The following is a 23,101-nucleotide window of genomic DNA, read 5'->3' on the forward strand; positions in this document are numbered from 1 at the left end:
AGTCAAACAAGACATAGTAGTTATTTGCTCTGATTCATGTGCAGTGTTAATGAGTCTCCAGTCCTTTAGCTCACGTAGCAGAGAAGACCTGCTTCATGAGGTGCTACAAACCCATGGCAGGATTAAACAGATGGGTATTCAGATAAGATTTACTTGGGTCCCAGCCCATGTGGGGGTGGAGGGGAATGAGGCAGTAGATGAACAGGCTAGACAAGCACTTAGTAGCGGGGATGTTGATGTTGAAGTTTCAATGAGCAAGGCAGAGGCAAAAATATTAATATATACAGTGATGGTGCAGAGATGGCAGGAGCAGTGGAATAGAGATACTAAGGGCAGGCATTTATTTCAAGTACAGAGGAAAGTCAGGGAGGGGAGGACGGCAGGAAGGGACAGAAGAGAGGACGCTATTTTTACAAGATTAAGGGTGGGACACGGCCAGTTAAATACGACATTAAATGTGATAGGAAAGCATCCAACAAGTGTGATTATTGTCAGGAAACAGAGACCATGGAGCATGTATTGCGACAGTGTGGGCAGTATCAGCGGGAAAGAGAGAGGATGAGATCTAATATTAGGGAGAAGGGGATACAGGAAATTAGTTTAAAGAGTGTATTGAGTAGAACGTCATTAGATATAGTCTCAAATATTTTTTTATCTTTTTTTAAGAGCAACGGGGATGGCAGGTAGTATTTAGTTTCTCCCTGTCTCTGGCCCACACTCCAGTACAGTAGGTGGCGGTAATGCACCATAACTTTGGATGCCAACCGCCGATAAACCCCACTGAAGAAGAAGAAGAATATGCAAGAGTGGTTGGGTTCAAAGTTCAGGGACACTGTGCATGCGTACAATGCGAAGAACATCATGGGTAACATCTGACGTTGGATCAACTACATACGCTGCTAAATTAATAAACTAGCTATATATATATGTTTTTTATCACAGACATGACACGTTAACTCTGCACTTTTCATTTTTGTACCGTTAGCGAGACATACTTAACTACATTTTTTTGCGTCACCTGAAAGAAAGAAATCATGACTGCCAACGAGGATCAAGAGGTAATATTATCTGGTGATGCTAACCAGCGCGCTAGCTAGCTAACAGAGCTAGCTAGCTATAGTTAGAAGGCTGAACTGTTACTGAGAAACTCTGTTTTGTCGAAAACAGTTTCATGTACGAAGTATTAGCATTACCGTAGTCAGTGGATGCTTAGGCTAGTTTGTCTAGTTAGCTAACTGAAGAACTTGGCTAGTTTTAGCCACACCACCAGCTATCCAACGATAGCTCAGAGTAATGTGAGTCAGTGCACTGAATCTCCTTAGAGAGCTAACGTATTTATACTGAACAAAAATATAAACGCAACATGTAAAGTGTTGGTTTCATGAGCTGAAATAAAATGTCACAGAAATGTTCCATGCGCACAAAAAGCTTATTTCGCTCATGTTGTGCACAAATTTGTTTAACGTACATCCCTGTTAGTGCGCATTTCTCCTTTGCCAAGATAATCTATCCACCTGACAGGTGTGGCATATCAAGAAGCTGATTTTAAACAGCATGATAATTACACAAGGCTACTATAAAATGTGCGGTTTTGTCACACAACACAATGCCACAGATGTCTCAAGTTTTTAGGGAGCATGCAATTGGCATGCTGACTGCAGGAAAGGCCACCAGAGCTGTTGCCAGATAATTGTATGTACATTTCTCTACCATAAGCTGCCTCCCACGTTGTTTTAGAGAATTTGGCAGTAAGTCCAACCGGCCTCGCAACCACAGACCACGTGTAACCACGCCAGCCCAGGACCTCCACATCCGGCTTCTTCACCTGCGGGATCATCTGAGACCAGCCACCCGGACAGCTGATGAAACTGTAGGTTTGCACAAACTGTCAGATACCGTCTCAGGGAAGCTCATCTGCGTGCTCGTCGTCCTCACCAGGGTCTTGACTTGACTACAGTTCGGCATCGTAACCGACTTCTGTGGGCAAATGCTCACCTTCGATGGCCTCTGGCACGCTGGAGAAGTGTTCTCTTCTGATGATTCCCGGTTTCAACTGTACCAGGCAGATGGCAGACAGCGTGCATGGCGTCGTGTGGGTGAGCAGTTTGCTGATGTCAACGTTGTGAACAGAGCGCCCCATGGTGCCGGTGGGTTTATGGTATGGGCAAGCATAAGCTACGGACAACGAACACTTGCATTTTATCAATGCCAATTTTATGCACAGATTCTGTGAAGAGATCCTGAGGCCCATTGTCGTGCCATTCATCAGCCGTCATCACCTCATGTTTCAGCATGATAATGCACAGTCCCAAGGATCTGTACACAATTCCTGGAAGATAAATGTCCCAGTTCTTCCATGGCCTGCATACTCAACAGACATGTCATCCATTGCGCATGTTTGGGATGCTCTGGATCGACGTGTACTACAGCATGCTCCAGTTCCCGCCAATATCCAGGAACTTCGCACAGCCATTGAAGTGGAGTGGGACAACATTCCACAGGCCACAATCAACAGCCTGATCAATTCTATGAGAAGGAGATGTGTCGCGCTGCATGAAGCAAATGGTCACACCAGATACTGACTGGTTTTCTGATCCACGCCCCTACTTTTTTTGTGTGACCAACATATGCATATCTCAAATCAAAAGTTTTATTTGCCACATGTGCCGAATACAACAGGTCTAGACATTACAGTGAAATGCTTACTTACAGCCCTTAACCAACAATGCATTTATTATTTAATAAAAAAGTTAAATAAAACAACAACAAAAAAGTGTTGAGAAAAAAAGAGCAGAAGTAAAATAACAGTAGGGAGGCTATATACAGTGAGGGTACCGGTGCTTTAACATTTTACATTAACAGAGTAGCAGCAGCGTAGAAAGATGGGGTGGGGGGGCAGTGCAAATAGTTTGGGTAGCCATGATTAGCTGTTCAGGAGTCTTATGGCTTGGGGGTAGAAGCTGTTGAGAAGTCTTTTGGACCTAGACTTGGCGCTCCGGTACCGCTTGCCGTGCGGTAGTACAGAGAACAGTCTATGACTAGGGTGGCTGGAGTCTTTGACAATTTTGAGGGCCTTCCTCTGACACCGCCTGGTATAGAGGTCCTGGATGGCAGGAAGCTTGGCCCCAGTGATGTACTGGGCCGTACGCACTACCCTCTGTAGTGTCTTGCGGTCGGAGGCCGAACAGTTGCCATACCAGGCGGTGATGCAACCAGTCAGGATGCTCTCGGTGGTGCAGCGGTATAACTTTTTGAGGACCCATGCCAAATCTTTTCAGTCTCCTGAGGGGGAATAGGCTTTGTCGTGCCCTCTTCACGACTGTCTTGGTGTGTTTGGACCATGATAGTTTGTTGGTGATGTGGACACCAAGGAACTTGAAGCTCTCAACCTGCTCCACTACAGCCCCGTCGATGAGAATGGGGGCGTGCTCAGTCCTCTTTTTTTTCCTGTAGTCCACAATCATATCCTTTGTCTTGATCACGTTGAGGGAGTGGTTGTTATCCTGGCACCACACGGCCAGGTCTCTGACCTCCTCCCTATAGGCTGTCTCATCGTTGTCGGAGATCAGGCCTACCACTGTTGTGTCGTCTGCAAACTTAATGATGGTGTTGGAGTCGTTTCTGGCCATGCAGTAATGGGTGAACAGGGAGTACAGGAGGGGACTGAGCACGCACCCCTCAGGGGCCCCCGTGTTGAGTATCAGTGTGGCAGATGTGTTGTTACCTACCCTTACCACCTGGGGGCGGCCCGTCAGGAAGTCCAGGATCCAGTTGCAGAGGGAGGTGTTTAGTCCCAGGATCCTTAGCTTAGTGATGAGCTTTGAGGGCACTATGGTGTTGAACGCTGAGCTGTAGTCAATGAATAGCATTCTCACGTAGGTGTTCCTCTTGTCCAGGTGGGAAAGGGCAGTGTGGAGTGCAATAGAGATTGCATCATCTGTGGATCTGTTGGGGTGGTATGTAAATTGGAGTGGGTCTAGGGTTTCTGGGATAATGGTGTTGATGTGAGCCATGACCAGCCTTTCATAGCACTTCATGGCTACAGACGTCAGTGCTACGGGTCGGTAGTCATTTAGGCAGGTTGTCTTCGTGTCCTTGGGCACGGGGACTATGGTGGTCTGCTTGAAACATGTTGGTATTACAGACTCAGTCAGGGACAGATTGAAAATGTCAGTGAAGACACTTGCCAGTTGGTCAGCACATGCTCGGAGTACACGTCCTGGTAATCCGTCTGGCTCTGCGGCCTTGTGAATGTTGACCTGCTTAAAAGTCTTACTCACATCGGCTACAGAGAGCGTGATCACATAGTCATCTGGAACAGCTGGTGCGCTCATGCATGCTTCAGTGTTGCTTGCCTCGACGCGAGCATAGAAGTGGTTTAGCTTGTCTGGTAGGCTTGTGTCACTGGGCAGCTCGCGGCTGTGCTTCCCTTTTCTAGTCTGTAATAGTTTTCAAGCCCTGCCACATCCGACGAGTGTCGGAGCCGGTGTAGTACGATTCAATCTTAGTCCTGTATTGACTCTTTGCCTGTTTGATGGTTCGTCTGAGGGCATAGCGGGATTTCTTATAAGCGTCCGGGTTAGAGGCCCGCTCCTTGAAAGCGGCAGCTCTACCCTTTAGCTTAGTGCGGATGTTGCCTGTAATCCGTGGCTTCTGGTTGGGGTATGTACGTACGGTTACTGTGGGGACGACGTCATCGATGCACTTATTGATGAAGCCAGTGACTGATGTGGTGTACTCCTCAATGCTATCTGAAGAATCCCGGAACATGTTCCAGTCTGTGCTAGCAAAACAGTCCTGTAGTTTAGCATCTGCATCATCTGACCACTTTTTTATTAACCGAGTCACTGGTGCTTCCTGCTTTAGTTTTTGCTTATAAGCAGGAATCAGGAGGATAGAGTTATGGTCAGATTTGCCAAATGGAGGGTGAGGGAGAGCTTTGTACACGTCTCTGTGTGTGGAGTAAAGGTGGTCTAGAGTTTTTGCACATTTAACATGCTGGTAGAAATGAGGTAGAATGGATTTAAGTTTCCCTGCATTAAAGTCCCCGGCCACTAGGAGCGCTGCCTCTGGATGAGAGTTTTCCTGTTTATTCCCAGTCATGTGAAATCCATAGATTAGGGCCTAATGAATTTATTTCAATTGACGGATTTTCTTATATGAACTGTAACTCAGTCAAATCTTTAAAATTGTTGCATTTTATATTTTTGTTCAGTGTATATTATCTAGCTACCTACCATCTTTGTATCCAACATCAACGAATAACCCCTCTCTCTTGTGCTCTGTCTTCTCTCTCCCTCACTTTGGTTCCAGATGGAGTTAGAAGCACTTCGCTCTATATATGAGGGGGATGAGCGCTTCAAGGAAGTCAGCCCAGTTTCATTTCAGTTTAGGGTGAGTAGCTGGTTGAATGGGATGTGCTGCATAATTTGCAGGGTGAGATTCTCAATTGGGAAAACGTCCGTCCAAAGATACTCCATAACTAACCCAAGATGGTTCATCTGTGTCGTTTTACAGTGGGAGCAAATGAAGCTTAGAGGTCAGAACAAGCAAGAAGGTGGGGAAAAGGCATGCACAAGTTAGCGAGATCCTATTGGCGTGTTGTAGCATATATATGCATATTTCCGTTGGGGAACGCCTCCTCAGAATTAGGCATGTGCACAAACTCGATTCGACCTTGCACTCCTAAGCGACGCATAAAAAAAAAAAATAATAATACTTTTGCAAAGCCTCAAGTCTATAAAAGTTAGTGCACTGTGTTTGTAACATATTCTAGTTTTGGGAACAGAAGAATGTGTTGAGATCAGATGTTTAATCGATGAGAATGGGCGGCAGGTAGCTTAGTGGTTAAGAGCGTTGTGCCAGTAACCGAAAGGTCGCTGGTTCTAATCCCCGAGCCGACTAGGTGAAAAATCTGTCGATGTGCCCATGAGCAAGGCACTTAACCCTAATTGCTCCTGTAAGTCGCTCTGGATAAGAGCGTCTGCTAAATGACTAAAATGTAAAATGTAAATTTGCAGAATGTCGGCCCAGTTTCACATAGTTCCATCCTCTCCCACTACCCTCGACTGGACTTCCTCTCACTAGCATATTTGGTGGTGAGAAAACGTTCTAAAAGGATGCTTCAGCTTTATAGCCCCAGTGACGTGTCTGGGTTACTCTGTATGTCCCCTTCTATCTGTGGTCCATCCTGTCCTCGACTCCTTCATCCTCTTCTCCGTGTTCCGGAAACAGTCAAGTGGTCGCCATATCTAGGCGATTGTCAAATATTGTTTCCAAATTTCCTCTCTTTGCCTCCTCTCCTCAATTAAAAAAAAAAAAGAGGCAAGTAGAGGTCGTAGGAGAGGAAGTCAGGAATAAAGGAAATCCATTGCCTTGTCTGTCTCCCACCTGATTCAGTTGGTTTACTAATCCGCTGGGTCAGGAAGAGGTTTTGGGGAACACTGTCGATGTGAATGAACGTGATCCAACGTCCCTAATCCCGTTCCCTTTCCAGATAGGAGAACACGATGACTCCAAAGCGTTCATTCTGGATATCTCATGGCCTGAGATGTATCCAGAAACCGCACCTGACATTTCTCTAGATGGCTTTTTCAACAAAAAAATGTAAGCAACCATTGACACTGTTACCATCCTTGTTATTGTGGTTAAGTCATATTTATGTTGCCACCATGTCATATCCCTACGTTTTGGGTGATGATCCACCCAATGCAATACTGTGAACTTGAAAAGATACAAATTAACTTCATAATAGCGTGTATAAAGTTATCTAACTCATTCCTGAGGTGATTACATCGAGTTGCTGCTGTCCTCTGTGGCTTTTTTTTGGCACTTGCAATGCCAGGATAGTGTACAGTCAGCAAGCAGTTTAGAAGTTACACCGGCAGGCCCCGGTGGCAATAAATTCATAGAAACCAAAAGCTTACCTTGACTTGGAAGAGTTCCAGTGTTGGATAGCCAGCTAGCTAACATAGCATCCCTCTCTGTTTGATCCTGGTGTTTGGTGATTGCAGTGGTAGCTAGCTAGCTAGCTGTAGCTTATTTTTTCAGTACTAGATTCAATACTAGATTTTTGGCACTTGCAATGCCAGGATAGATTCCCATACGGAAAATGTATGCACACATGACTGACTGTAAGTCGCTTTGGATAAAAGCATCAGTTAAATGGCGTATATTCTAAATGATTCTCTATCAGATCTCCAGACACCAAGCAGCTGATAATCTCTGGGTTGGAGGAGCAGGTGGAGGCCAACCTGGGCACTGCCATGATGTACACCTTGTTCGAGTGGGCCAAAGACAACCAGGAGACTCTGATGGAGAACCACCAAGCTGTGGTCACCACCGTGGTCAGTGTGCTACACACAACCATAGAAACATAATCACTTGGAAGGGGCATCCCCCATAGAAACAGAATCACTTGGAAGGGGCATCCTCCATAGAAACAGAATCACTTGGAAGGGGCATCCCCCATAGAAACAGAATCACTCGGAAGGGGCATCCCCCATAGAAACAGAATCACTCGGAAGGGGCATCCCCCATAGAAACAGAATCACTTGGAAGGGGCATCCCCCATAGAAACAGAATCACTTGGAAGGGGCATCCCCCATAGAAACAGAATCACTTGGAAGGGGCATCCTCCATAGAAACAGAATCACTTGGAAGGGGCATCCTCCATAGAAACAGAATCACTCGGAAGGGGCATCCCCCATAGAAACAGAATCACTTGGAAGGGGCATCCCCCATAGAAACAGAATCACTCGGAAGGGGCATCCCCCATAGAAACAGAATCACTCGGAAGGGGCATCCCCCATAGAAACAGAATCACTTGGAAGGGGCATCCCCCATAGAAACAGAATCACTCGGAAGGGGCATCCCCCATAGAAACAGAATCACTCGGAAGGGGCATCCCCCATAGAAACAGAATCACTCGGAAGGGGCATCCCCCATAGAAACAGAATCACTTGGAAGGGGCATCCTCCATAGAAACAGAATCACTTGGAAGGGGCACCCCCCCCCACGTTGTGCTCGTTAACCCGTTGTGTTGTGACCTGTTTTCCAGACGTTGATGTCCAACAGTGACCTCAACGCCCCAGCCAGGAAAAAAGAAAAAAAAGAACAGCTGACCAAATCACAGAAGAGGAAGATCACCTGTAGAACCGGTAAGGACCGAAACCACACCAATTACATTTAGTCAAGGCTATTGGCATTATTTAAACGGTTCTATCTCTGTTTCGACTAACAGATAACAAAGGGGAGCTCCCCAGAGGCTGGGACTGGGTCGACGTCATCAAGGTATATTTGTTCAGTTAGTTCACGGCAGTTGATTTTGTGCCGAACACCTTTTTGTCCTGTGTCTGTGCTTTTTTTTTTTTAGAAGATGGCACCCTTGACCACATCAATTGCTGCCAAAAACACCATTGTTAATCATTTTTTATTCTCTCCTTTCTTGCATCTTCAACTTGTTGAATATGACACTCCAGCATGTAAGTACAATCAAGATCTACATTTACGTCATTTAGCAGACGCTCTTATCCAGAGCGACTTACAAATTGGTGCATTCACCTTATAGCCAGTGGGACAACCACTTTACAATATGTTATTTTTTTGGGGGGGGGTGGGGCAGGGGGTGGGGTAGAAGGATTACTTTATCCTATCCCAGGTATTCCTTAAAGAGGTGGGGTTTCAAGTGTCTCAGGAAGGTGGTGAGTGACTCCGCTGTCCTGGCGTCGTGAGGGAGCTTGTTCCACCATCTATACATATTTCCCCAAATACTTTTTAAAAAAACACGGCCCTTCTGAATTCAGTGGATATGCATCTGAGCTTACCGTGGTTTCTTAATGCTTTTGTCGATGTTGTCGTTTTCAGTTGAGCAGAACAGGCGGCAAAGAGGAAGACTAGGCTGTGGAGGAGGTGGACAGGTCTCTGGTGCGGCTTTTACTAGGAAGTGAAGTCTCCCGACCTCACTCAGACCACCTGACTCCTTCCAGTCTGCCCCAAGACGCCACACTCAAGATGGCCGCTTTTTCGCTCCAAGGAAGACGGGACCGGGGGTCCTCTACACCTGAACACAATCAATAGCTGCCAAAGCTGTTATTTTTGAGGTGTCACACATACAGGTGGTTTAATGTTATTTCGGAAGGAGGTTAAAATGTGGCCGTTTTTTTTATGACCTGTGTTTTCATTTGCTTGGAAGAGACCCCAAATGTGTGTGACTTATTTTGGTTTTAACTGTGGTGATGACAGTGAATTGCAGTGTGAGCTGCATCGCAGCATTGAAACAATGAAGGCTTGTTGTTGTTGTTGGGGGGGGTGGTGTGCTAGTATTTGTGCTGTCGAAATAGGCCAAAGTGAATTAGTGGTGAAGGGTTTGCCTGTCAAGGTGGAATGATTGAGACCTCTTGTTACCATGAGCCAGACACGCGTGTACTGTCATCACCGCCAGGGAATTGAAAATATGTCCACTTTGAGACCATAGTTCAGTTGCTAGGCATCAGAGCTGTAAAACATGCATTACCAGGGGGTGTCAACATATGGCTTCATGATCCTCAATGTATCATGACATACAGCAGTGTGGAACATTATTAACTCAACATGTTACGAGGAACACACCAACTGAATTGATGTGATATTGTGCCCCATTAATTTAGAGACCTGCTCTCCCCATGAACTGAGAAACATTAGTTTTTTTAAATAAAAAATTATTGTTACAATATTGATCTTACATTTCTTTTAACAGAGAAACGGCTTGATGTGAATACCAAATACTTTATCCCCTACCACCAGTCCTGTGGGTAGGATATTTGGTTCCCATGGCGATGTATCTAGAGGTAGAAAACATACTAATGAATAGGAGGCCCGCCTGAAGATTATTTTCTACGTCATTAAAGCCATGACCGAAGTTAAACTTTACTTAGAACACCCTGACGCGTGACGCGTTCTTCAACCGAGGTAACTAAAGAACTGTTACACCTATCCCATAATACTCACCGGGTCAGTGTTGCCTCTCGTTGGCCTAGTCCTATTAGTGGAACATGAACCATCACTCAACTCCGCCCTGGACAACACTAGTTGCCAAAGGAGTGATCACTTCTGCAAACACATTGGGGTAGGTGACACTGACAGCGTTGAGTCGTGGTGGTGGATGGCGAGCCATTGAAGCTTCAAGCGGGATAATAAATGAACGTGCGACAGCCTATGAAGACCGGTGACTCTATCCTAACAACAAGAACAAATGTGGACTTATAAAAACGGGACTGTCCCCAAAAAGAAGACCAAGAAAGTAAGTCCAACTGTTTCGTTATTGCTGTGTGTGCTAATTTGCAATTATTGTAAAAAATGTGAACTAATTTTTTAAAATATTTTCTAACTTTTTATATTAAATGAACATGACTTACAATAACTGATCATAAATAATGTATAGCTCTCAATTAAGAGCTTCCTGCAAATGTTAGGCTACAATTTTCCATTTCATTCATAGGAGAAAGAAGTTGTAATATTTCCACCTATTTCCAATGGCTCTACCTCACTGCCTCGGGTGAGTTTAAGTGCCAGGTAGTCTCATAATATTCAGTCCACCGTTAGATGTTCTATAGCCTAGGTGGGTGTCTGCTCTCTCTTTTATCACCCAATTGAAGGTTAAATTGTTCTACAGAAGTAATTTACATTGATTTATAACCTTAAATAGTATCAATTCACCCAGTGTTCCTTTCTCATTGTAAATGCATCATTCCATCAGGACAGCAAAAACAAGAGAGCGACCATTCCCACATCCCAAAGACTCCAGGAGATGTTCTTTTCCCACTGTCGAACCGACCATGGCATTCTAGTGAAAAAGATTAGGTTCAATAAGGTAAGGTAATCGATCCAGTTTGAATAACACATTTATACAACGGGTGGGTCTAATCCTGAATGCTGATTGGTTAAAACTGCATTCCAGCCGGTGTCTATTCCACAAATGACCACCGGCTAAATCTATGACGTTAATATGCCTATTTACTCTGTTCCATCTGACTGCCCAATCCACCGTCTCATCAGCCCAGCCAGGCAATTTATAAACTTGATCTCCACTATAAAAAGCATCTAGACATTATCTCACATTTCTTTTAGACTAACATTTCGTTTTCAACAGCGGAGATTTGTATAAACCTTGCTGTCTGTCTCTCCGACATTTTGCAACATTGTTTCAATATTCAAATTCGATCTCCAGGCTGTCCCATAGTAATGAACGTGTCGGGAGTCGGGAGGAGACAGACAGACAGGCAGGCAGCGTTTCTCAGCTAGTCGAAATGTATAGTCCATGTGTTGCTTACTGTAGTCTGTCTTTATATTGTAGAGAGCAGACAACCTTTGGAGTATTCCTTTGACCAAAGTGAGTGAGGAGGCAGAGTCACAGATAACAGCTCACCTCAGAGTAAGTGTTCTGCACACTTCTGTACTGCTCTATCTTTCACTACACAATTCATTATTCATGTTGCATGTTATTGTATGTTGTAAATCCACATATCCTTCTCAGTATCATTTTCTGCAGCGCCATGTAAAGTCTTATGGACAAAGCACACCGTCAGAGGAGAAAGGGGTGGATGTGCTGCATCTGCTGAAAACGCAGGGGTATTTATTCAGGGTGAGGAGGACCAAGCAACTCTTCGCTTATTCATCCTTCCTGATCTGATCATGGAAAAACAACTGATCCCATTCTTCATTTATTTTGGGGTGGTTTTTTTAGGACAAAGCAGCTTTCAAAGCCTTACTAGATGGAGGACTCGATGGCACTAAGGACGCTCCTCAAAACCTGCTGCAGAGTTTGGTGGCACTGGAAGAGGAAGAAGAAGAGGAAGAGGAGGAAGACCGTGTTTGTGCAAACCAGGATATCACCTCATGGACTGAAAGTGTTTCCGAAATGGTCAAGTGTCTATCGGATGGATCTTCTAATGGTGTTGTCAAGAGGAAGGAGGACAACACCTGCAGTGCAACAGGAGGAGAACCTCATTCATTAGGTCTCACAGTCGTAACAGATGACCTGGAAGGTGCCAAGAAGAGGAGATTCATGGTCTACATATGTGGTGGATACAAAGGTAAGCGTGGGTGCGTGAGCGTGGGTGCGTGAGCGTGGGTGCATGCGTGCTTGTCTCTGTATGTGTTATCAACCACAATCCCATCCCCACACAGACACGGTGGCAGAGAGGAGTGTGTTGATGGAGAGTGTGTTCCCTCGCATGTACCTCTACTGCAAACAGAGGGGCTATGACTTCAGGATGGTGGACCTGCGCTGGGGCGTGGGAGACCCCGTGTCAGATAGACATGACACGGCAGAGCTGCATGTGGAGGCCCTCACACAGTGTCAGAAAACACTGGGGCCAAACTTCATAGTGAGATATCTCTAGTGTATTTTTTTAAAATTCGAAAACAATGCTCATGAGTCAAATTCTTTCTCTCTTCCTTTACCTTTCTTTCGCTGATCTCTTATCTAACATATCTTCCCACAAGTTACGACCCTTCTGCCAGTCACTAGCTAAACTCCTGGATTCATGAAGTTATTAATTGTGTTTTTTTATTTGAAAGTTATTCCTTGGCCAGAAGCATGAGGTCCAGACCCTGCCCAGCACTATCTCCAGAGAGGTCTTTGAGGCCATCGTGAGCGTGGTGGAGAGAGACAGACAGAAGATGTCCAAGAGAAAACACCCCGAGATGGACGACATCATCAGCGACTCCCAGTCTAATATCGCCACGGGAAGTGACACGGGCAGCTTTGTTCCAGAACACAACGACGATCATGATTCAGGAGATCCAGCTCAGAATTCCGGGTTAATGAGCGATGAGAGTTCTGTATCCCATAATTCCCTCTCTGATGCAGATGAGACATGGGTAAGTCCTGCGGGGACGAGGTGTTGGGCAGACTTCGACCGGGATCTGATCCTACTCCAGACGTGGTACAGACTGGATGAGAACTGTGTTCCTGCTGTGTACCGCCTACTGCCTGTGAGGTAAGATGTAAAGTTACACTGTTGCTCGTATTGCTATAACTGAGTTCAAAGTTCACAAGTTTGGCCACGACACATTGATGTCAACTTTTATTTGTATTTTTTTTTTTTAAGCAATTTGTTTGCGTAGTATGCTACTTGTTTGTTTTAGGGATTGTTGAAATGACCAACACAAGGACCACTAGTATAGTTTCTTATTTTGAAGCTTGTGTAACTTGCTAAACTAGTTAGCAACAACCGTTGGCAGTTCAAACCCAACTGGCGTATGAAATGCTTTGTTTGGTTTCCATGGCTCTTGCCCCTAGACCATGTATTGTTATGAAAATGGTTGTTTAATATGAGCCAGACAAGGAAATGGAGCTCTCACAGTACAACAACCCTCCCTCTCAGCTTTTTGTTTTTCTTCCATTCCATTCACAAGTGTCTTAAATCACTTCACCATATTGGATTGTCAATCATCTTGAAATCACCTAGTTCCTGTATGTGTTGGTAGCACCCAACAGCCTGACTTCCTGAGTAGAGATGGCGAGCGCAGGAGGCAGGCGAGGAAGGCTTGGCACGCAACTTGCTTGCTCCTGTGGGGAGTGCTACAGAGGAGTGGGACAGAGGCACTGGGGGGGGAGGTGGCATCTCACCTCCTCAGGACAGGTTTGTATGGGGGGTAGTTATTATTGTCATTAATTATTGTCCTTTCACCTTAGCGGTGGATCAGGTTATTTCCCCTCTTACGGTAGTGGACAGGAAGTAGTGTACATTGCGTTAAGCCATGTTGGTTTGCTCCCCACCCAGTGCTAGACTGTGAGGTAGAGCAGGGCCTCCGGTCGCTAGGAACCGAGGCCCCTCCAGAGGAACACTGCCACTGCTATAAGAGGGTCATCCCTGACCTCCACCACAGCCTGAGGAACGAACACGCTGCCCACTACATCGACCTGCTGAAAGGTCGACCGCAGGTCAACCGCACCCTGAATGCAGCACACCAGAGCTTCGTGGATCGCATTCACAAAAAGGTAAGGGTGCGTGTGCGTGCGCGTGCGCGTGTGTGTGTGTGTGTGTGTGTGTGTGTGTGTGTGTGTGTGTGTGTGTGTGTGTGTGTGTGTGTGTGTGCATGTGTGGATGGGTTTGCATGTGTTGGGGGTGGGAAGAGTGTGTGTGTGTGTGTGTGTGTGTGTGTGTGTGTGTGTGTGTGTGTGTGTGTGTGTGTGTGTGTGTGTGTGTGTGTGTGTGTGTGTGTGTGTGTGTGTGTGTGTGTGTGTGTGTGTGTGTGTGTGTGTGTGTGTGTGTGTGTGTGTGTGTGTGTGTGTGTGTGTGTGTGTGTGTGTGGGAGCAAAAAGGAGAGAGAATGATACCAAGACAAAATGAAAGCTTTCACAGAGTAACACTGCTCACCGATATCTACATTACAGTGGCGGTCGGTGCCGTTTAAGATGAAGGAGGACGATAATTGTTTTTATGAGCATGGCCTTATTTCTATTACAGCATATTGGATAACTGTCCTTCATATTCCGTTCACCCAGGTCAGTGTAACATCGATAGGTTTAGGCTACTACATGATGCTCTGATGTTCCCTATTCCCATCAGGAGGTTGCTACAACCTAGCCTATGAATGAACGTTTACAACGTAGGTGCACGGCACAGGTCGAGGGAAACATTTGAGTAATCAAGGAGTCGGACAGTGACACATTTAATACCGCCTTGCACACTCTTGCCTGCATCTTAGCTGATCTAGGGTGTAATCATTAGTCCAACAGTTGCAAACGAGAGCTTCTATTGGACAAATTCAGGTACTGTATGTTTATCCCCGCTTCGTTCCGTTTGCTTCCGTTTAAGAAACGTTTTTCAACAGAATCGGCGGAATGAATACACCCCTGATCACACGCAAACACACTTCACTTTCATAGCAGCCACATATAAACAGCATGATCCCTTTGATCGTTGTATTCCTCCTCTCACCTCAATAATTTGTTAAAAACTGTTCAACTATTGTCTTTCTCTCACTTTGAGTCAACTGCTCACCACATTTTATGGACTGCAGTGCTAGCTAGCTGTAGCTTATGCTTTCAGTACTAGATTCATTCTCTGATCCTTTGATTGGGTGGACAGCATGTCAGTTCATGCTGCAAGAGCTCTGATAGGTTGGAGGACGTCCTCCTGAAGTTGTCATAATTACTCTGTATGTCCATGGAAGGGAGTGAGAACCATGAGCCTCCTAGGTTTTGTATTGAAGTCAATGTACACAGAGGAGGATGGAAACTATCTGTCCTCCAGCTACACCATGGTGCTACCCTACAGAGTGCTGTTGAGGCTACTGTAGACCTTTATAGCAAAGCAGTGTGTTTTAATCAATTATTTGGTGATGTGAATATATTTAGTATAGTTTCATCTAAAAAGGATAACTTTAAAAATATTTCACAATTTTTTTTATTTTTTTATTTTTTCATTCACTGAGGAGGATGGTCCTCCCCTTCCTCCTCTGAGGAGCCTCCATTGTCTTTCTTCCCTCATTAAGTTGCGCCACACCAACATCTATGAGCGTAACGTGGACTGGGGAATTAAGGGCCTGAACCCCAAACACAACCGATCCCATCAGTTCTACACAGAACACATCTCCTCCCACTTCCAGAGGACTGTCATCAACTCTCTGAACAAGTGAGAGAGACAAAAATAAATGTATAACACGTGTAATAAAGTATATTGAAACTATAATACATGTTTATCACATGATTACCATGTATATCTGTCATTATGTTGGCCCTCAAATATTATTGCATAACAGTTAACTGATGGCATAAATGTTGAGTTGAGCTGTGTATTTCTCCTACTCCAGAGTTATGAAGGGGAACAAAGCCAAAGGCTCCTTTGACATCAGAAGGAGAGAAGCATCTAGAATGAGGATACAGGAGGAGATCCGTCGCCATGTTAACCACGGACACACTCTGTAAGTCTCTGGTTTGGCTTTCTTTCCTTTAGAATGGCCACCTGCATGCTTCTAAGTAGCCTGGTTTCAGATACTGTGCTCATTGTGTCACGCCAAATATTGAACCATAGGAGCTGGCAAGACAGCACAGACAGATCTCGAACCAGGCTAGCTTCAAAGTGGGTTTGATATCATCGTGACTAGTCTCTCTCCAGGGAAAATAACCATGTGTTGAGAGAAGGCTTCCTGGGTGAGATGAGGAGGGCTGTGGAGGAGGGGTCTTCTCCCAGGCCTATCCTCCTACTGGGTCCCCCTGGCTGGGGCAAGAGCACCACCATGGCCAGAGTGGCACACCTCGCCCCCTCCTGGATTACTGGGTGAGGGGTGGCTCCATGACATCAATGGGAAATGTTTGTGAAAATGTTAAGGTATTGTGCACTTATTTCAGTTTAGGAATACGATATGATCCTAAGTCAAGAATTGAAGTGCTTTCTGGAATCCGTACTGCTTGGTGAAGAGCAAACCATACTATTCCTGTGACCGAGTGTATATGAAGGACTCTGTAGTTCTCACAAACTGGACTTGCCTGTTCTCCCTCTCAGAGCTGTGAAGGTGCTGGTGTGTTTCGTGGGCCTGACGGGGGAGAGCAGGAATGTGCGTCTGGTTCTCCAGAACTTGTGTGTTCAGCTGGCTGAGACCTACAGCCACCACACTGAACTCTCTGAGGTAGCTACCTCTGACAAACGTTATCTATCATCTTATTCCAACCAATGCAATTCCCATATAGAAGAGCAAGAATGCTGTCTTGATAGAATAGATAACATGGTCAAATACTTATATTGGTCAGCTGTAAAGTGATACTTCACCCCAAAACCACATTTGGTCATTTTATACCACAAAAGTTAAGTCCATAGACCAAAAAAATAGGTACAAACATGAAAACGCATTGTAACACGTTAAATGCAAAACGTTAAATGACCAATATCATTCTGTGTCCATTCGTCGCAGGGTCTCCCTCAGCTGGTGAATGAGTTCCACTCCCTGCTGGGTCAGTTGAGGGCGGACAGCCCCGTAATCCTTGTGCTGGACGGGTTAGATGATCTTTCTGAGGAGCATGGAGCAGACCTCTCCTGGCTGTCTACACCTCTCCCTCCTCACGTCCACCTCGTCCTGTCGGCCACCACAGACTCTGCCTGCGCCCACACCCTGCAGGTCAGGACAGGTTGACGAAAGATACTGTACAACAGTGTTTATCCTACCATTACTTAGGCTGCCCGCCTTACCGCTGTCACGTTCAAATCTGGAGGAACACTGCTGTGCAGGTGTGCAGTTACTGTAGCAACGGTCGTCAAAGTTGTTAAAAGGTTTAAAATACAATTCTGATAAATGCAACAGTCGGACAATGGATGAAGATTCTCCAAATATTTAGAATGGTTTAAATCCATAATTTATTGCACATAAAACATTGTATTGGCATGGACAAATAATTAAGTTCGGGGCATTTTGGTGGGAATTCGGATATTCAATTGATTGTAAAATGTCACCTTTCTTTTCTTATGAAGCACTCATATATACTATTTTTTTTATATCAGGTATTTTTTAAATACTTTGTGATAAAATAAAGAAGATGATATGTGCCTCATCTACACTGGGTGTATTTGCATACATTAATAAATTAACATAAAGGTGTGGAACAGGGCTGCAACCACCAAAAACGTAATCCTACCTGTAATCATAAACTGCGCTGTCTAGACTGTCTCATTAATTATTCATTACTGTAGTTGTCACGTTCTCATGCATAATTCAACAAGTGTGTTAAGAGGAGGATACCCACGCGATTTAAAGTAAAAAAAAAAACGCTTCACTCTAGATTATACCTACAGTATATGTACAAACTTTACATTGTTTGTGAGATCAGACATAATAGCACTATAATCCGAGTGTTCTCTTGCGAAAATTGCTTTCATTTCAGCGCATCTAATTTGTGAACATTTCAATCTGTATTAAATGCAAACTTTTTTTTTAATTGCACAAAAAAAATCAACACCCACCTAAATAAAGTTCTCTTTCTTCTCTTTCTTGTGATGTAAGTATCGAGACGTTAAATCTCCGTTCTTATAGATGTGACGGAAACCATTGTATTCCGTTGAGTCCATTTCGGCTGTAACCGGAGTGTGTTTGACCGGTCATTACAAACGTTTCCCACGGTCATTACGTTAGAAAACGAATGGCACAAGGGAAGAGTCGCCAGAGTAAAATGAAAGCAATCAATCCAGCGAGATTTAAGTGACAAGTGGATTTTTGCACCCTTCAAACACAGGAAATAGATGGCTGAAAAAGGAGAGATCCTCAGGTGGGTGGGGCCTGCGTGTTGCTAAGTTACTGCATGTGAGACATCCTGACATGTACCATTCAGGTACGTGTTCTATCTAAAACCCTCTGTCATCACGCTAGTATCAAAGTGATCATGAAATTCTCCGTTTGATCCTTCCCCATCCAGAAGTCAGCCCAGCCCACTGTCCTGTCCCTGCCACCCCTCAGTCCTGATGACATCACTAAGGCTCTAGAACATAAACTCCAGGCTGACCACCGCAGGCTCCAGGACTGGCAGTGGCAGCTTCTCCTCCAGGCCTGCCTTTCCTGCCCCTCCCCTGTCTACCTGGAGGCTGTCTATGCTGAGTCCGTCCTCTGGACCTCCTTCTCCCCCCAGGGCAGCCTGGGCCTCCCGCCCGACCTGGGGGGGCTCTACGTAGGCCTGCTGGCTTGCTTGGAGAGGGCCCACGGGGAGCAGCTGGTGGCACGGGCCGCCGCGGTTATTTCGCTCTCCAGAGGGGGCGTCACGGAAGAGGTGGGTGAAACAAATTTGGTAGTGAAGGAGAATGTGTAAAGAGCTGTGATCACATGGAATACTAACCAAAATAGAGAGTCAGACCAATCACACAGCTGTGTCTTGTATTGTACCTAATGTACTGACCAATCACACAGCTGGACATTGTGTCTTGTATTGTACCTAATGTACTGGGATTTTAATTTAAAATCGGAAGGTATCTTGGGAAAAATAAAGCTATTCTACAAAATTATTATTATTATTATTATTATTATTATTATTATTATTATTCTGATCATTAGGAGCTACTGGACCTGATGGGGAGAGATGGGAAGGTTCTACAAGAAATATCGCTCTCCCATTCATCCTGCACTTCCTCCTCCAGCCTTCCCAGGGTGCCGTGCGTGCTGTGGGCACGGCTGAGACGGGACCTTGGGGGTCACCTGACGGAGGCGGAGACAGACGGGACGTGGGTCTACCGCTGGACCCACTCCGAGCTGGGGAGGGTGTGTGTGAAACGGTACCTCAAAACGGACGATTCCCGTAAGCTTCTACACGCAACCTACGCAGACTACTTCCGGGGTACGGACAGCCAACACAGAAACATATTTCAGCCCCTGGCGTGGACACTGGAGGAGGACTCGACGAAGAGTTATGTGTTTAACCTCAGAAAGCTCCATGGCCTGCCTTACCACCTGGTTCGCTCAGGCCAGATACTGTCCTTCCTGTCTGAGTGTGTGTTTAACTATGAGTTCCTGCTGCACAAGGCCTGGGGTCTGTCTGTGCTCCATATACAAGAGGACCTGAAGGGCGCCGTGCTGCCAGAGAAGTGGGTTCTCTTAGACGCTTCTTTTGAGTTGCTATTTGATACTGTATGTTTGAGATAAGTGATGTGTGTCCTCTCTCTCTTTGTTCCTATCTACTCCCCTCGCTGTCGTCGTCCCCCTCAGGGAGTTGGTAGATATGGAGGTGTTGGCAGCTACTCTGGAGCTTTCCAGGCCCGTGCTGCTCCAGGACCCCTGCCAGCTGGCCTCCCAGGTTATAGGCCGTCTGGGACAGATAGTTGCTGAAGACCTCCCCGTGGCTCCAGGTATACTTCACCTCCCTGACACTGATGGATAAAGTGACTCAACGTCTCAAATGGATGAGTTTGAAGTACCGCCAACACAATTAAAAAAAAGCTTCGATACGAGTTTCCAACTGTATAGGGCGGCAGGTAGCTTAGTGGTTAAGAGCGTTGTGCCAGTAACCGAAAGGTCGCTGGTTCTAATCCCCGAGCCGACTAGGTGAAAAATCTGTTCGATGTGCCCTTGAGCAAGGCACTTAACCCTAATTGCTCCTGTAAGTGGCTCTGGATAAGACCGTCTGCTAAAATGACGTAAATGTAAATGTAAGTGTATGGCCTGTTCTCTGTCAGTGTGATGATGTGTTCTTACCAGGTGACCCACAGAAGTTTAGCTACCTGCATGACCTGCTGGCCCAGTGTGCCCGTTCCTCTCTGCCAGTCCTGGTGCCCTCCTACAGCTGTCTCGTGCCCCCAGGAGGGATCCCACATACCCTGCTGGCAGGTAAAGAGCTATCACAAACATAAAGACATGGTGGTTATGTCATCCAATGCAACGCTATGTAAATGCTCATGTTGAATGTCTTTTTCCCCCTGTCTCTGCTCCAGGCCACGCGTCTACAGTAACGGCCCTGACCAGGGGACAGAGGGGTCTGGTGGCAGCCACCTGCGGTGGGGACGGCACCCTGAAGGTGTGGGACCTGGAGCTGGGGCGCGCCGTGAGGACTCTGGAGGGGGCGGGGGGCGTGGTAGGCGACTCCCTCACCCTCTGTCTGGAGGACAGGGTCCTGGTGGTCCGCATGGGACAAAGTCTGCAGGTCAGAGAGGTGGATTCTGGGAAAGTGATCTACTGCGAGAGTGACTCTCTGGATGTTCCCGTGGTAACCACCGCCTGTGACGGACAGCTGCTGGTGGCCTTCTATGATGGAAGTCACCTGGTGAAGGTATTGCGGTAGTCCAATGTATTATCACATCAGCATAAACAACATGACGCTGATGTTTTACGTTCAGGTGACCTTGACATTGAATCTTTGTGACCATGGTGATGGTTTGACCTCTCTGTGACACCTCAGGTGTTCGACCTGGCCTCGTCGTGCTGTCTACTGTGCTGTGTCAACATCACCCTGGACTGTGACCCCATCCATAAAGACCATTCCATACTGGTCTCCCACAACTCCATCAAAGACTATGTCCTTTTCGCCTACAGGTCAGACTTTAGTCCTTGATTCGGATCCCTATAACAACGGGTAGTCTATAACAACGGGTAGTCTATAATAACGGGTAGTCTATAACAACGGGTAGTCTATAACAACGGGTAGTCTATAACAACGGGTAGTCTATAACAACTGGTAGTCTATAACAACGGGTAGTCTATAACCACGGGTAGTCTATAACAACAGGTAGTCTATAACAACAGGTAGTCTATAACAACGGGTAGTCTATAACAACAGCAAGTCTATAACAACCGGTAGTCTATAACAACAGGTAGTCTATAACAACGGGTAGTCTATAACAACAGCAAGTCTATAACAACAGGTAGTCTATAACAACGGGTAGTCTATAACAACGGGTAGTCTATAACAACAGGTAGTCTAAAACAACGGGTAGTCTATAACAACGGGTAGTCTATAACAACGGGTAGTCTATAACAACGGGTAGTCTATAACAACAGGTAGTCTATAACAACAGGTAGTCTATAACAACAGGTAGTCTATAACAACGGGTAGTCTATAACAACAGGTAGTCTTCCACTGGTACACACGAAAAACTAAACACTAAACCAACCAATTATACACATAGGCAGATTCAAGGACATTGAGACTCAGTGTTTTACACGCAACCTTGAATATTGAAAAAAAATGTAACCCGACCTTGATTCCATGTTGGATAGAGTAAACAATATATCGTTTTTCTCACATTATTCATGATATTTTCTTTGCTTTGGGTCTTTCTTATTCGTTTTTGGTTATTTCGCATTGGGGGCTAATGGTGATTGTTTCTTAGTACCGTAGAGTAATAATAAATTAGTGACAGGTGTCACTTCTCCTGGTCCTTAAATAATATCACATGACCTCGTTGTTAACACGCTGTGAAATCAGGCGGACGTAGCGCCTTGACAGATTTCACGGGTGCGGTTTTGGAAACACTGTTGAATTATTCAAACGGACTACTTCTCAGGTGCCTATTAAAACGTAACCCTGGAAACCTTCACACACACACAAGCCCCTGTCAGATAGACAGATAACGTTGGACACCGGGATATGTGTACGATGATACATGAAACGATACATTTTCCAGACAGTGTTAAATCTTAATCTTATTTCATTGACTTGATTAAATGGGAGGATGGTGTCGTGGATAATGTGATCATCCTCTCGCACCTGAGTGGTGTAGATGTCAGATGAAAGACAAATTGGGTCATTGAGGTAGTTAGTAATACAAGCTGTATGTGGATGGTGACAATATAACACACTGGGTTTCGGTTTCTGGTGATTACCATCTATATGGCAGGTTGCCCGTAACAGGGAAAGAGTTTGACAGCTGTGTGTTGCAGACCACATTTAAATTACAGTGCTTCCAAATATTATTTTAGAAATACTGTCAGTGGATTGTATTGTAAATAAATACAAAAGTCTTACAAATGTATGTATTTCAATATAGGAATGTGAGTACTGGAGAATACATTTAGACAGAGGTCCATACAGTGAGGGAAAAAAAGTATTTGATCCCCTGCTGATTTTGTACGTTTGCCCACTTACAAAGAAATGATCAGTCTATAATTTTAATGGTAGGTTTATTTGAACAGTGAGAGGCAGAATAACAACAAAAGATCCAGAAAAACGCATGTCAAAAATTTTATAAATTGATTTGCATTTTAATGAGGGAAATAATTATTAGACCCCCTCTCAATCAGAAAGATTTCTGGCTCCCAGGTGTCTTTTATACAGGTAACGAGCTGAGATTAGGAGCACACTCTTAAAGGGAGTGCTCCTAATCTCAGCGTGTTACCTGTATAAAAGACACCTGTCCACAGAAGCAATCAATCAATCAAATTCCAAACTCTCCACCATGGCCAAGACCAAAGAGCTCTCCAAGGATGTCAGGGACAAGATTGTAGACCTACACAAGGCTGGAATGGGCTACAAGACCATCGCCAAGCAGCTTGGTGAGAAGGTGACATCAGTTGGTGCGATTATTCGCAAATGGAAGAAACACAAAATAACTGTCAATCTCCCTCGGCCTGGGGCTCCATGCAAGATCTCACCTCGTGGAGTTGTAATGATCATGAGAACAGTGAGGAATCAGCCCAGAACTACACG

At 45.3% G+C, this 23,101-nt stretch overlaps 2 protein-coding genes and 1 long non-coding RNA gene across 3 annotated transcripts in view; all 3 read left to right on the plus strand.

Annotated features, from left to right (window-relative positions):
* The first annotated feature begins 816 nt into the window (after positions 1–816).
* Positions 817–9,712, plus strand: rwdd (RWD domain containing 4). The gene is made up of 8 exons (XM_041882275.2): positions 817–1,058; positions 5,314–5,394; positions 6,497–6,606; positions 7,196–7,346; positions 8,060–8,159; positions 8,243–8,292; positions 8,481–8,483; positions 8,866–9,712. The coding sequence occupies exons 1-8, from the start codon at positions 1,035–1,037 to the stop codon at positions 8,896–8,898; spliced, it is 552 nt and encodes a 183-aa protein (XP_041738209.1). The 5' UTR covers positions 817–1,034; the 3' UTR covers positions 8,899–9,712.
* A 476-nt stretch (positions 9,713–10,188) lies between these two features.
* Positions 10,189–10,843, plus strand: LOC121572681. Its single transcript, XR_006001890.1, has 3 exons — positions 10,189–10,279; positions 10,478–10,534; positions 10,736–10,843. It is a non-coding gene; the product is annotated as an uncharacterized LOC121572681 (long non-coding RNA).
* A 500-nt stretch (positions 10,844–11,343) lies between these two features.
* LOC121571039 (NACHT domain- and WD repeat-containing protein 1) overlaps positions 11,344–23,101 on the plus strand; it is an 18,634-nt gene continuing 6,876 nt past the window's right edge. Inside the window, exons 1-18 of the mRNA XM_041882277.1 lie at positions 11,344–11,410; positions 11,513–11,620; positions 11,723–12,071; positions 12,166–12,365; positions 12,559–12,980; positions 13,471–13,625; positions 13,767–13,984; positions 15,484–15,623; positions 15,802–15,912; positions 16,107–16,268; positions 16,494–16,617; positions 16,900–17,103; positions 18,392–18,739; positions 19,021–19,547; positions 19,669–19,808; positions 20,158–20,286; positions 20,391–20,725; positions 20,855–20,988. Of these exons, the coding sequence (XP_041738211.1) occupies positions 11,897–12,071; positions 12,166–12,365; positions 12,559–12,980; positions 13,471–13,625; positions 13,767–13,984; positions 15,484–15,623; positions 15,802–15,912; positions 16,107–16,268; positions 16,494–16,617; positions 16,900–17,103; positions 18,392–18,739; positions 19,021–19,547; positions 19,669–19,808; positions 20,158–20,286; positions 20,391–20,725; positions 20,855–20,988 (3,524 nt within the window). The 5' untranslated portion in view covers positions 11,344–11,410; positions 11,513–11,620; positions 11,723–11,896. The remainder of the gene's footprint in view (positions 11,411–11,512; positions 11,621–11,722; positions 12,072–12,165; positions 12,366–12,558; positions 12,981–13,470; positions 13,626–13,766; positions 13,985–15,483; positions 15,624–15,801; positions 15,913–16,106; positions 16,269–16,493; positions 16,618–16,899; positions 17,104–18,391; positions 18,740–19,020; positions 19,548–19,668; positions 19,809–20,157; positions 20,287–20,390; positions 20,726–20,854; positions 20,989–23,101) is intronic.

Source organism: Coregonus clupeaformis, chromosome 1, assembly GCF_020615455.1.
Source record: "Coregonus clupeaformis isolate EN_2021a chromosome 1, ASM2061545v1, whole genome shotgun sequence".
Classification (NCBI taxonomy): Eukaryota; Metazoa; Chordata; class Actinopteri; order Salmoniformes; family Salmonidae; genus Coregonus; species Coregonus clupeaformis.